Raw genomic sequence first — 13,143 nt, forward strand, 5'->3', positions numbered from 1 at the left:
GTGGAAGGTAGATGAAAATTAAGGTTTGTATGTATTTTTGTATGCTGTATCAGAAAAAACTAAAAATAAAAGTTTAGGGATGAACACTCCTTATCACATAGGGGTTTGAAAGATAGATAATAGGCGATTCTCAGACTTACTGATTATGTATAAAAAATTTGATAAGAATCGGTCGAGTTGTTTCGGAGTAGTATGGGATCGAACATTTTGACGCGAGAATTTTATATATTACATAACATCTTAAATAGTTATATTCTATTTTTAGATAGTTGAAAGTCGTATCTTCCAGGGAAATATAATACCTCCACTGTAAATGTTATCAACACCTAGTCGCAAAAGAACTTAGTGAAGCTGTGGGCTGTGGAAGATTTCCAACCATTAAGGAGCTAACAATAGCACATTTTATACAAATCGGTTTGAAGAATAATTTGTTCCAAATTATATTGAAATGAAAATGTGTTGCTATTCATATTTCGTTAAAATAAAAATAATGCGGAACGAATTAAAATTATACACAACTGTGCACGTGACACTGATAACACATTTGATAGGTTTCCAATTACTATATCAAATTTTTTGTAATTCCAAAAATTTGAGTTTTCCTTGTGTAAAATTATCGTATCTTCAGTTGTGCTGATTACAATATTCTCCACAATATTGACAAAACATAAATGTCATTATGTGGGCAAGCTATACAACAAGTTACATTGGAATTTGTGAAATTAAAAAAAAATAACAGACTTTTAAAATATCTCAATTAAAAAGAATTTACCAAGGTGTAGTGTAATACATTTATTTATCTTAATTAGAAGTTGTGGACAATACTGGAATCCTAGTAACATGGTCTATTTAAATCATGAAATATTCCTTTTTCAACATGTTCATTAAACAAAATGCTTTTTTGAAATAGGTTTAAAAGGATTATTGTACAGATGAAATGTGACATTTAAGCATTAACTCATGTGCTGATTTTTTTTTGTTAATAGAAGCGGCTTGGCGCGGCGTTGCGGGCGGCCGCGCCATGGGCAACAAGTGCTGCAGCCGCCGTCACGATCCCGACAGACCTTTGGGTAAGTTATAACATTAAAAAAATACTAGACAATCTAAAAATATACTACGGAGCTCTCCTGAAAAAAGAGCAAAATATTGAATGGTAGAGACGGAAAACGAAGTATAGGCCGGTAGCGCAAAAGATGGGAGGATGAACTCTAACAGCAGGCTACAACTGGAGGAGTGGATAGAGTGCAGTAGAAAGGGATAAAGGAGGCTGTACCTCATTTTAGGTACTGAGTATTGTAATGAAACGAGGCTCTTCAAGACACGACTATTTAATGAGTGTTGGTACAATACTTATCTATATTAAAACATTTATATTTAACATGTAGGTACAAGGCTTTTGCGATGAGGCACTCCAAACGAGATATGCTGTAGTGGAAATTTAAAGATCACAGATTTTCGGAATGTAAAGGCTATATTATAATTTGAAAATAAAATCAAAACAAATTTAATATGTCCCTGTGGCAGTGTACCTTAACGCTGGCAGCATTTCTTCGCTGTATTGTGATACTAATTATTCGTTGAGCTAGGGAATCACCAGAAAAATTACAAACTTGTTAAATGTTACAGAACTCTTAACCTAACTTTTAGATTAAGTTAGTGAAACAGGAACGTGAAAAATTTGGTGATTCTTACTAGTCACTAACGTGTAGACAAAGGTATTGGATGTAAGAAAAGTTTGCAATCTGTTTCCGTCTGTAAATCTTCGTTTATAAATAGAAAGAGATTTTAATTTGCACGACAAGGGATTCCTAGTAAATCGTAACTACCTTTTGAGTTGTTTACCTGCGGGAGTTTAATCATAACATTGCAGGCATTACACAAAACGAGCACCGCAAAGAGGATTACAGCCTGCCAAAACAGAGTAAACAAAACTAAACTCCCACAGAGCCACAGAGGGACTGTTATCGCCTTCTCGCAATAATATTAACATTAACAAAAGTGAATTTTTACAAGTCGACACTGAGAATGTGTATAATTGTATTATTTATGCTGTTATAACAATTGTTCGAGTAGATTAGGCTTAACTGATTTGACATGGTCTTGACACAGTGCAATAACAAAATCACATCGTATGACGTCATTAGTGCACATCATGGGTTAACTGTACTGCCAACTTGCTAAGTGGCTTGCGCGTTTAATATGATACAAAAAACATGGCATGGCAAAAAACATGGTCCGTTCCACGCCATTGATTTTAGAACTGGCAGTAAATGTAAAATTAGAAGTATTTAATATGTATTTCTTTATTGACGTTCATTTTAATTAATGTTTTTTTTTAAATTTTGAATAAGGTCTTTAAGATGCATGTTGCTGATGATTTCTGGGCGTCACTTTTACCCAGATTCCGAGGCAGTACAGTATCCTTAGTACAATAGACTGTACTCATACACAAATTATAAGGCAGTTTGTACGTACGATTACGCAAAGTACGCGTAGGTTGTTTAAGTACTTATTTTTTAATTTATTTTTATATGTTGCTTATGTTAGTACTAAAACTAGTATTTAAGTTGTACACTAAAATGTACCTGTGTTATCTAATTAGAATAAATTATTATCCATACTAATATTATAAAAATAAAATATTTGCATGTAAATATGTTTTTAACGAATTGGCTCATCGATTACTCGAGTGATTTTAAAAATTCTTTAACCATTTGAATGCTACATTATCACTGATTAATATATAGGCTACTTTCATTGCAAGAAAAAAATAAGGAGCCCCGCTTAAACTATAATAATGTTACCCAATGTGTAAAAAAATGTGTCTAAAATATCTTTCATGGCATGCGCTGCGAAAAATATTGATGATTGAACAAAAAGATGTTTCACAATATTAAAAACTATCTACAAAAAATGTTGAAAAAATAAATGTGCGAACCCGGACGGGCCTCGTAATTATTAATATAATTTGTTTTGCTCAATGCTCGATTCAAGATTTAAATTTGTCAGTAAATCATTTACCATGGTGAGTTTTCAGAGGAGTTGTTCGGATAGATATAAATAATTTTTTTTTTCAAATCAGCGAGTCATCATCATGTAAACCCACAGACATGAGGTCTATTACCTCTTGGCCTATTTATAGACACACTTCTAGCATAAAGTTCCTATGTCATACCAGAGACCGTTCCTTGATTTTTCCATTTTATTCTAGAGAAATCCATAAACGTAAAACATAATAACCTTTTGTGACGAATATTCAATCATTCTAGCTAAACACCGCGACTCAACGTCTTCAAAGAACAATGCAAAGATGTTTTCGCACGATATTTCACCCACTTGTTTACGTACGTTTTAGTGAGGTCACTAATGATGCAAATGAAGGCTTGCAAGGTTTTAAGTTAAATCTTTAAGCTCGTGGAAATATTAAAGCAAATTATAAATAAGCCTGACCCCGAAATAGAACGCTTCGTTTGATTCGTCTCAAACGAACCACTTAGACCTAGTCAAGAATTTCAACGTGTTTTATAAATATGTTCTGAATTTAGTGTTAATTTAGAAATTAAAACACAATAAGTAAATATAAAATCATTTTGTTAAATTTAAATGATTACATTTGCTTCATAGCTTTTTCAAACAGGAAATATTCATTACGATGTGGATATCCATATCGTATCAGCATACTGTCGTTTAATTTATCATTTACATTAGTGATAACAAGTTGAAGAGGGGCCAAAGCCCTATTAAACTCCGGTCAAGTGTAAGTAGCGTACACAATATCGGTCCCATCTCACAAATAATCTTCTGAATACGAGTGTTCCAGTTTCTTGGCGCCGTTTCTGGTTCATTGCTGTCTTTGTTAGCGTTCAATGGCGAAGGGATTCTAGTTTAAAAGCAATCGCTTTAAGTGGCGTATCTGATTAAATTTCTGCAATGATTAAATGCCATACTACTGTTTTAGAACTTCTGGTATCGTAGTGTATTTTACACATTAACAAGACAAATAATAGTAAATGGAACACACAAATTAGAATAATGAAACATCAAACGATACAGTCCTAAGAAAAATTCAGTAATAATCTGTTATAACGACATCGAAGGGACTACTCATTGGTAAAAGCGATAGTTGTGACAGCGGATGACGTAGTTATTAAGTACCTAATACAATAGAATTCAGTCGGAACCTGGGTCAATATAATCGGTATGTTGTTCTAAACTGTGTCGTCGTAAACGGCTCTGATTGTATCTATGGATAATGCGTAAACACCCTAACACAAGCTTCTAAAGTGTTCTGGAAGGAATCTAACTTAGGGCGGGTGGTTTCACCGTGCTTCTTCCAGGCATTATCGCTTTCTTATGTTTATAAGATAAATTAGATAAATAAGACATTTGGAACATTGATCCTTAGGCAGATGGTATGACTACATTCAGTCCTATAGGACGAGACAGCAGGAAGCGAATTTATAAATTAACGTTCATACTTTTTAGTTATATTAATTCTAATAACAAAAATAGTTTAATTTAATAATAGCTGAATAACGTTAAAAATTGTAGTACTAAGTAGAAAAGTATAATTTGCTGAAGATAATACATATTTTGTATGTTTTAAAATTTTTAAAGTATTAAAAAGGTAAGAATAAGATGTAGGACTATTCGAGGCTCAGCGCGAACAAATACTCCCGTATGTCAAAATGGTTTTTCGACATATTTTGTGTCACACTTAGTTATTACAAGTTTCGCCCCTGAATCTTAGACCAAGACTGTAGTGGAAGTCAGGTTTGAGTTAACAGCATGCTAACAATTATAACTTTCTGCACTTATTACGTCGAAAACTTGAAATTAGGAAATGATGCAGCACTTTCTACATGATTTAAATATAATTTAATACAACCGTTTTGACTGTCATCTAGCCTTTATTTTTCGAGTGAAAGTTTATAAAACACGAAGATCGATGTAATATGTATGTAATAATAGCTATTAATTATGGATTGTATAGTACTTGAGTAACGGCATAATTGTAAGGAAATCTAAAATCTAAATCGAAAATTTATGGAAGTTCAGACAAGGTTTAAACTATGGATAATATAAATAATTAGTAAATAAAAATACTATAAACGACAATTGAGTCAAATAAAAACTGTTTCTAGCTTTAGAATATTTGTTGTAGTTTGTTTCTTTAGAAATTAAACGTTGTCACTTGGTTGAAGAAATTTGTGTTTTAAATCTGAAGCATATCCCGTATCATTGAATTTTTTTTTAAATGTATTAAGTTTTGACACAAATATATTCAGGGGCACCCAGTCATCTAGTGTAGAATAAAACAACTCGTACCTAACTAGATTATTTTGACACATTAAGAGAACACACAAATTCGAATAATAAAACAGCAAAGGATGCCATCCTAATACAATTAAATTAAAAAAATTACAATTAAATATTGACTAAATAGTCTATTTGGTTAAAAGTACCTACGTGAATGTTCAATGTTCATATTAAACCTTCAATTGTTTTGTAGACATTTTACTTATGAACAACTCTTCGTTTCAGTATATCCAGCATACAAAAAGAACGAGGCAGGATTCACGGCGTGTCCATCACTGGAGACACGTTATACCGGCGAGCCGAACAATCGAGCAGTATCAAGAAGACCTGCAGATATCGTCAGGACAAGAAATCCAGGAGCATGTGAGTATAATTGTTTCACGATGATTAGCTTTTTTAGGGTAAAGCATTGACATTGCTCATGTTGGAAAATATCATTTGTCAACCGTCAATCTGGTTTATCGAGGTTTTATACTCTCCATTTAAGATACTTTTTTTTATAGAACAGGGGGCAAACGGGCAGGAGGCTCACCTGATACCGCCGCCCATGGACACTCTCAATGCCAGAGGGCTCGCGAGTGCGTTGCCGGCAGTATTTATATTGTTGCTAATAATAATTGTCCAGTGGTCGCAGCCAGGGTTTTTGACGTTATAGATGTTAGAAATGTAGTTATTGCTGACAGATTAAAATAGTTAGTAATTTTGGGTACAGAACCGGCACCTGTAGAACCATCTTGATATTGTTATGAGAAAATTATTTACGCAAATGCAGTTGACCTATTTCGATAATTTATCTGCATTCTGCAATATATGTATTGGAAACGCTAATAAACTCGCTTATTACCGGCCTATTTTACCTTCCTTTGATGTAAATTATTCAGACAAATATACAGAGCTCTCACAATAATTTATTTATAATTAATCCAGTCGCACGAAAACGTTTCTCAAAACTCAGATTTACGTTTCTTTGATAAACATTAGAGAAGTAACACTACATAAAGACTTTATGGGGTATATTTATTCTGTGCACACATCATGGTAATTTCTCACTCTGATACTGTAAATGTTAAATGCGGACATAGAAAGAAAGTCCATTGGTGCGCAGCCCGGGATCGAACCTACGACCTCAAGCATGGAGTCGCACGGTGAAGCCACTTGGCCAACACTGCTCATTTTTCAATAATACATCTGAATATCATTTTTATTGCCTATAAACACATAGTATACATTCTTACCCTAAAGTGTCAGTCAAACAAATACACACACAGCTCTTGATTTTTAAAAGTCTTCTTCTTCTTTGGTACACTCTTGACACAGCGGTCGTGATCGCTATGTGGTAATAGAAAGGGAGATGTGATGCGCTTCACGATGTTCCGCCATCGTTGCCTATTAGAGGTCATCCTGCTGCACTCATTCAGTGATTCTCCTACGGCAGACTTGATCTGATCAGTCCAACGTGTAGGTGACCTGCCGTGCGGTCTAGTTCCTTTCGCCTTACCTGGACAAGGCCTTCTATGGACTGATCACCACGCCGAGATACGAATGCGAGATTGTACTGTTGAAAAAGTACACCAGCATAATGTCTTCGTATAGTATAGTATGTATATACTCACTTTTATTGCAATCTTGTAAAACCGTTGTTTTCAGGTATATCAAACGGTGGACGTCGAGTGGTAAAAGCGCTATGCGCCTACACCGCACGCGCAGAATCCGACATCTCATTTCGGAAGGGCGATCGTATGGAAGTGCTGAGCGACGCGGAAACTGACTGGTGGAGAGTTCTCCATCTTACAACGAGACGGGAGGGATTGGTGCCAGCTAACTTTGTGGCGGAAGAGAGTTCTGTTGAATGTGAAGAGTAAGTCGTACCTACTGAAATGTCTATGGTTGCAGGTGTTCCAACCTAAAGGTTGGATATTCCATTACACCATCACAAAATATTATTGGGGAGGAATGATATTCTGTTCCAAGATTCCTAGCACATTCAAATATCATTTATTCCTGTAGGTAACATTACAATAACAATATAATAACAATGAACGTCAAAAAAAAAGGACATATACATTAAATGCTTCTAATTTTACATTTGCTGCCAGTTCTCAAATCAAGGGCGTAAAACGGAAGAGAAGAACTGGCAATAAACTCTCCGCCACTCTTTTTAATCGCCAAGTTTTTTCCTCTATCAGCAGAAGGCATGGTGAAATAGGAACACGCACTTACATACTCGTGAGAACAACACGCAAATATGTAGTAGAAACAACTAATATCACCGCATACACGAATTCAAGTCCGACCAGTCACCACAAGTAGCACCCGTTTACGAGTATGACGCATGGCCAGCAATCGCACTTACCTTAGTTCCTTGCCAGTTCTTCTTGCCCGTTCTACGCCCTTCACTTGCGAACTGGTAGTTAGTGTAAATTTAAAAACAACTTAATATCTTTCTGTTGACGTTCTTAAGTGCACTTGTTTACCTACAGGAATAAAGTTATATTGAGTTTGAGTCTAATAACGATTGATCAACAAAATTCATACCTCTGTCATACAGCCCAACTCAAACTGTACTGTGCTATTGTTGCAACCTCATTTCAATATAATTAAGAGAGCAATTGAAGAACTATACGAATATGATTTATTTATTGAACTTCTTTAGGCGCATGAGGGTAATTTTTTTACTGATGTAACGTCACGAAGATGTGCAGCATTTTTGTCGAAGAAAAGGAAGGAGCGATTTGGACCTTTTAAGAGAGAGTGAGAAAGGGAGATCGAGAAAAAACGCACGCTAATTGGTTCATGTATTAGTTTAGTACATATTTGAACTTTAGAGGAAAATTCTGTCGCATAGCTTGTGCAGTAAACGCAGATTTAAATATATTTATTTTATCTTTAGCACGTATGCAGTGTGAATATAGATGTACAATTACATGGAGTGATCATATATGCTAGTACATGATCATCTATTGGGGCTTCTACCTTAGTAATAATTAATTTAGAAAGAAGTTTCACTTGACATGTGTACTCTATACGCACGCACTGTTTTATGTAATTTAAATTGTTTTTTTATATATTTCCAGCTGGTTTTTCCCCCACGTGTCCAGAAAAGAGGCGGACAAGCTTCTCCTAGCAGAGATCAATCCCCGAGGCACGTTCCTGGTGAGGCCCGCGGAGCACAACCCTCACGGCTTCAGCCTTAGCGTCAAAGACTGGGAAGAAGGCAGAGGATACCACGTGAAGCATTATAAAATCAAGCCATTGGACAATGGAGGATTTTATATCGCGACCAATCAAACATTCCCCAGTCTTCCTGCTCTTGTTATGTCTTATACGAGTGAGTTATTTGTTTATTCGACTTTATATATGTCGCAGCCAACTAGCTTAATTAGCAATTCATTTAACAGCCTAGCCGTTTAACTAGCGCTCCTACCACATCTCTTTTTCCTGAAGTTTCAGTGCAATGGTCCATCTTTTATCTATACACCGTGCAATAATGTATACGTGCTCCTATTTCACCATGCCTTCTGCTGATAAAGGACAAATCCATTTTTTTTTATTAATTACTTAAGATGTTTAGTGTAACATAGTGTTATAGCAGACATACAAACATTAAAAAAAAAACTTGACGATTAAAAAGAGTGTTTGAGAGCGGAGAGTTCATTGCCAGTTCTTCTCGTCCTTTCGACGCCCTTGAGAGAACTGGCACTAAATGTATAATTAGAAGTATTTAAAATGTATTTTTGTCGTTCATAAGTGTGTGTTGTTGATAAATGATCTTGAATTTTTTAATTTTATGTGATATTTATATATTTTTTAACTACTTACTATATCGCTTAAACTAACAAAAAGCTAAATCTAAATAATGATAACTAACGCATTTCAGAGAACGCGCTAGGCCTCTGCCATGTGCTGGCCAGGCCTTGCCCGAAACCCGAGCCCCAAATGTGGGATTTGGGACCGGAGTCGCGGGACAAATGGGAGATCCCAAGGGCCCAGATACAGCTGATCAAGAAGCTGGGGCAAGGGAACTTTGGCGAAGTCTACTACGGCAAGTGGTGCAATAGTATAGAGGTCAGTGTTATAAGTGATGTTTTTTAGTTGTATTGCGTCGATAGATTTATGTCGGTATAAAGATTTATTATTTCAACGAATTACATTTATATGATATTGTGTAATCAAATTATTAGAAAATAAGCTAGATAAAATAAAAATATAAGTTGCTCTGAAAGTATTTAGATATAAAATATGTAACACACTATATATGTGTAAGTTTGTATAGGTATTTTGTTAATTATATGTTCTTTTAAAAATTGTATAGATTTGGAAAAAGGTTTTATTTCTTCTATATTTAATATTAATTTATTACATAATAAGTTATGTACATATCTGAGGTTTAATGTTAAATGCTAACTTTACATAAATAGTTTTTACTAAATTATATATTTTTAGTATAAGTTTAGAACTTTATCCACGATTACTGAAATACATACGAAAGTTATGTTTAAACTAATATTTCTCAAAGCGTTCAAACACTTTCCAGGTCGCCGTCAAAACACTAAGAGAAGGCACAATGTCGAAGCAAGCGTTCCTCCAAGAAGCCGCCATCATGAAGAAGTTCCGTCACAAACGATTGGTCGCACTATACGCCGTGTGTTCCCAGCAGGAGCCCGTCTACATCGTCCAAGAGTACATGTGCAAGGGTTCCCTACTGGAATTCCTCAGAAACGGCGAAGGCAAATCCCTCCACTTCGAAGATCTAGTCTACGTTGCCGCTCAGGTCGCCTCCGGGATGGAGTATCTCGAATCCAAACTCCTCATACACCGGGACCTGGCGGCTCGCAATGTGCTCATTGGAGAGAATAACGTCGCCAAGATATGCGATTTCGGTTTGGCCCGAGTGATAGAAGACAACGAATACTGTCCCAAACAGGGATCGCGGTTTCCCGTCAAATGGACCGCACCCGAAGCGATAATCTACGGCCGGTTCTCGATAAAGAGCGACGTCTGGTCGTATGGTATACTCCTGATGGAGCTCTTCACGTACGGCCAGATACCATATCCGGGTTTGCACGGGAAGGAAGTCATCGAGCAGGTGGAGAGGGGGTATAGGATGCCTAAACCAGTGGGGCACTATTTGCCCGACGATATATATAGACTTATGCTCCAATGTTGGGACGCGATACCCGAGAAGAGGCCGACATTCGAGTTCTTGAACCATTATTTCGAATCGTTCACAGTGACCAGTGAAATACCGTACAGAGAAGTGCAGGACTAGTGTTGTGATATAAACCTAGCTAGTGATGTGCTTGTGTTGGACGGTGTGTAGGGTCCTTAGCGAATGAATGGATTTGCTTTAGGGGAAGTGTTGGCTGCAAAATGTTTACGGATTTAAACGGGTGCAAAAACAAAATATGTTTTACGGGATTAAAACTCGTTTATTGCAATTATTAATTCAAAACATATATAATTGTGAATTAGACTTGTTTTATTCCGGTAAGTTTATTTTATTTTAAAATCAAATTCGTATATAGATGTCAACGTACACACAAACTAAAGTACTATCGGTTTCTAAATATGAGGCGTAATTTCAACGTATTGTTAGATTTGCTTTATCGCGTAGCTCTTACTAAAGATATGTTGATCAAATAATGTTTGATTTCAATTAATCTGTCAAAATGTGTCAACTTGACAGCTGTTGACACTTGGATTATTTTTCTATAACACTCTTTTATAACAGAGTCGATGACGGTAGAAAAGCACTCGAAACGTCCATTCATAATTCGCGGTTAAATTAAAAATAATATTTTATATTTGACAAGTAATTCGAATTATTGAAGTAACAATTTTCTTTTGCAGCAACACTTAACCTATAACGGCCATTTTTAGTATTTTTATACTGAAGTGAACGATACAGGAACGTGAGCTTCATTATTGGCTTTTCGTAGCGCACGCATCGAGTCCAAAAAAATCGCCCGACTGTTTGCTATGACAAATATATGAAAATAATAAACTAAATCAGTCTTATTACATATTATTGTCACTCGTCTTTGATATAAAAATAGCGCAAGTTAATTTTTGTATGGAAAACTTGCGCTCAGTTTATTACTAAGACTAAATTCTTCCTAAACTTTAGTATGGAAACGACCCCCTATTATTAGTGTCAGGATTAGTCCAAGTATTACGTAAGCATTTATTTAGAGGGAAAGCCCCCTCTTCCACTTTTGAGGAAAAGTAAGCAAACCTCTCAAAATGAATACTTCATAAATTTTTCAAGCGTTATACAGTGTGTGTAATATGTTAAAAAAGTAAATAAATACTGTTGACGTAATCTCACCAATTAAGAATATCAAAGATCCCCCGTCCCTATAGTGCTTACGTAATAATTGAACGTAAATTAATTAATTAATTAATTTTGAGCTGTCGTAACTGAACTTGTATTGACGTATACGAATGCGTACGTAAGATAGTTTAAATAAGACTGATTTAGTGCTAAAGTGCTTTTTGTGATCAGCAGATTGAATAGCAATATTAGACGATAATGATAAAACAAAACACATATAAATAAAACTTTTTTATAGAGTCTAGAAGCGAATTTATTACATTATTTACCTGAAGTTTCGAGTGTTCTTAAGCAATCGAAAGACTCACAAGCTAAAATTTTAGTGTATAATGTTGCCATTTATCTCCTTTAATTTTTTTAAATAAAAACAGATATACCATTAAAGAAGTTTTATATAAATTATTGTCTGCAAAAAGCATTACCAATCCGTGTTTTTACTTTGTTATATAGATTTTTTTTAGTTTATGTGTAAATAATTGTAGCAAACAGAATGGGGCTTATATTTGTGCGAAACACTATTTTCTTATTTATTAGTATAGCTTAAGCACGTAGTTATTTTGCATCGTAAGCAATAAAAATAAAAAAAGCGTTGAATTTCATGGTTGAGAAATCTAGTGAAGTATATCCTATTGATCCCCAACAAATCTCTTCTAGACTGGTATGATTTGATCCGATCTTAATTCTATTTCATTTTTTTTTAAATGATTAGTCTTGTATACAAAAACTTGTTAAAATTTTTAAACAAAACTATAAAAAATTATAATGAGTATGTGTGTAGCTTCTCAACTATGAAATTCATTTAAATCTAGATATTTTCATATTCTAAAGTATGTGATATTTTTATCGCATTGTAAATGATCTGATAGGCTTCGGTGCGGTTAAGAAAACTGTTATTTATCTTGTATTTGGTTCGAAATTGTATGCCTCTATGTTCTCAAATAGTTTGCAAATTGATCATGTAATATGTCCAAGAGAATATTTTTAATTTGACTCAAAGTACCGCCAATAATGAATGTTTTGGCTCCACGAAATAGAACTGAGCCTCTACTGTGACCTTTAGCAAGATTATATTCATGAATCTATACAAATGTTTGGCTTCAATTTTCAAGGTTCGCAGTTTTTGTATGAAAAGTGTAAATGAGCTGTTTATAAAAATCAAATCTGACAGTTCAAATTAGTCTTACCACAGGCTATTTATCTGTCTGTCACAGACAGCTGTCAAAAGAATGTAGACCCATTTGTTTTTATGAATAACTATTTATTTCTTTGTATTTAATAAAGCATTTTAAATGTCTTGCTACGGTCATGGTAATAATGGTCCAATTTTTATGAAACGGTTAATCAGATAGCTTTAGGGCCGTATACCAAAGAGTTATTGTACATTAGTGCGAGTGAATCGTTTTTAATTTTAGTATAACTAGACTTTGTGACCTGTACTTTATTTGACCAATAACCCTCTTGTGTAACTAAATTGTATAAAAATTAAAAAT

The 13,143-nt window shown here is 34.8% G+C and overlaps 1 protein-coding gene across 4 annotated transcripts in view; it reads left to right on the top strand.

The window, feature by feature from the left end:
* The window catches only part of LOC111003061 (tyrosine-protein kinase Src64B), a 64,353-nt gene extending 51,575 nt beyond the window's left edge, over positions 1 to 12,778 (top strand). For 3 of the 4 annotated variants that reach the window (XM_045627888.1, XM_022273420.2, XM_022273419.2), the window contains 6 exons: positions 987 to 1,070; positions 5,545 to 5,682; positions 6,967 to 7,177; positions 8,394 to 8,647; positions 9,197 to 9,384; positions 9,854 to 12,778. In XM_045627888.1, the coding sequence (XP_045483844.1) occupies positions 1,022 to 1,070; positions 5,545 to 5,682; positions 6,967 to 7,177; positions 8,394 to 8,647; positions 9,197 to 9,384; positions 9,854 to 10,588 (1,575 nt within the window). In that variant the 5' untranslated portion in view covers positions 987 to 1,021 and the 3' untranslated portion in view covers positions 10,589 to 12,778. The remainder of the gene's footprint in view (positions 1 to 986; positions 1,071 to 5,544; positions 5,683 to 6,966; positions 7,178 to 8,393; positions 8,648 to 9,196; positions 9,385 to 9,853) is intronic. The other variant, XM_022273421.2, reaches the window with a different exon arrangement.
* Positions 12,779 to 13,143: the final 365 nt, after the last annotated feature.

This window comes from Pieris rapae, chromosome 4 (assembly GCF_905147795.1).
Source record: "Pieris rapae chromosome 4, ilPieRapa1.1, whole genome shotgun sequence".
Classification (NCBI taxonomy): Eukaryota; Metazoa; Arthropoda; class Insecta; order Lepidoptera; family Pieridae; genus Pieris; species Pieris rapae.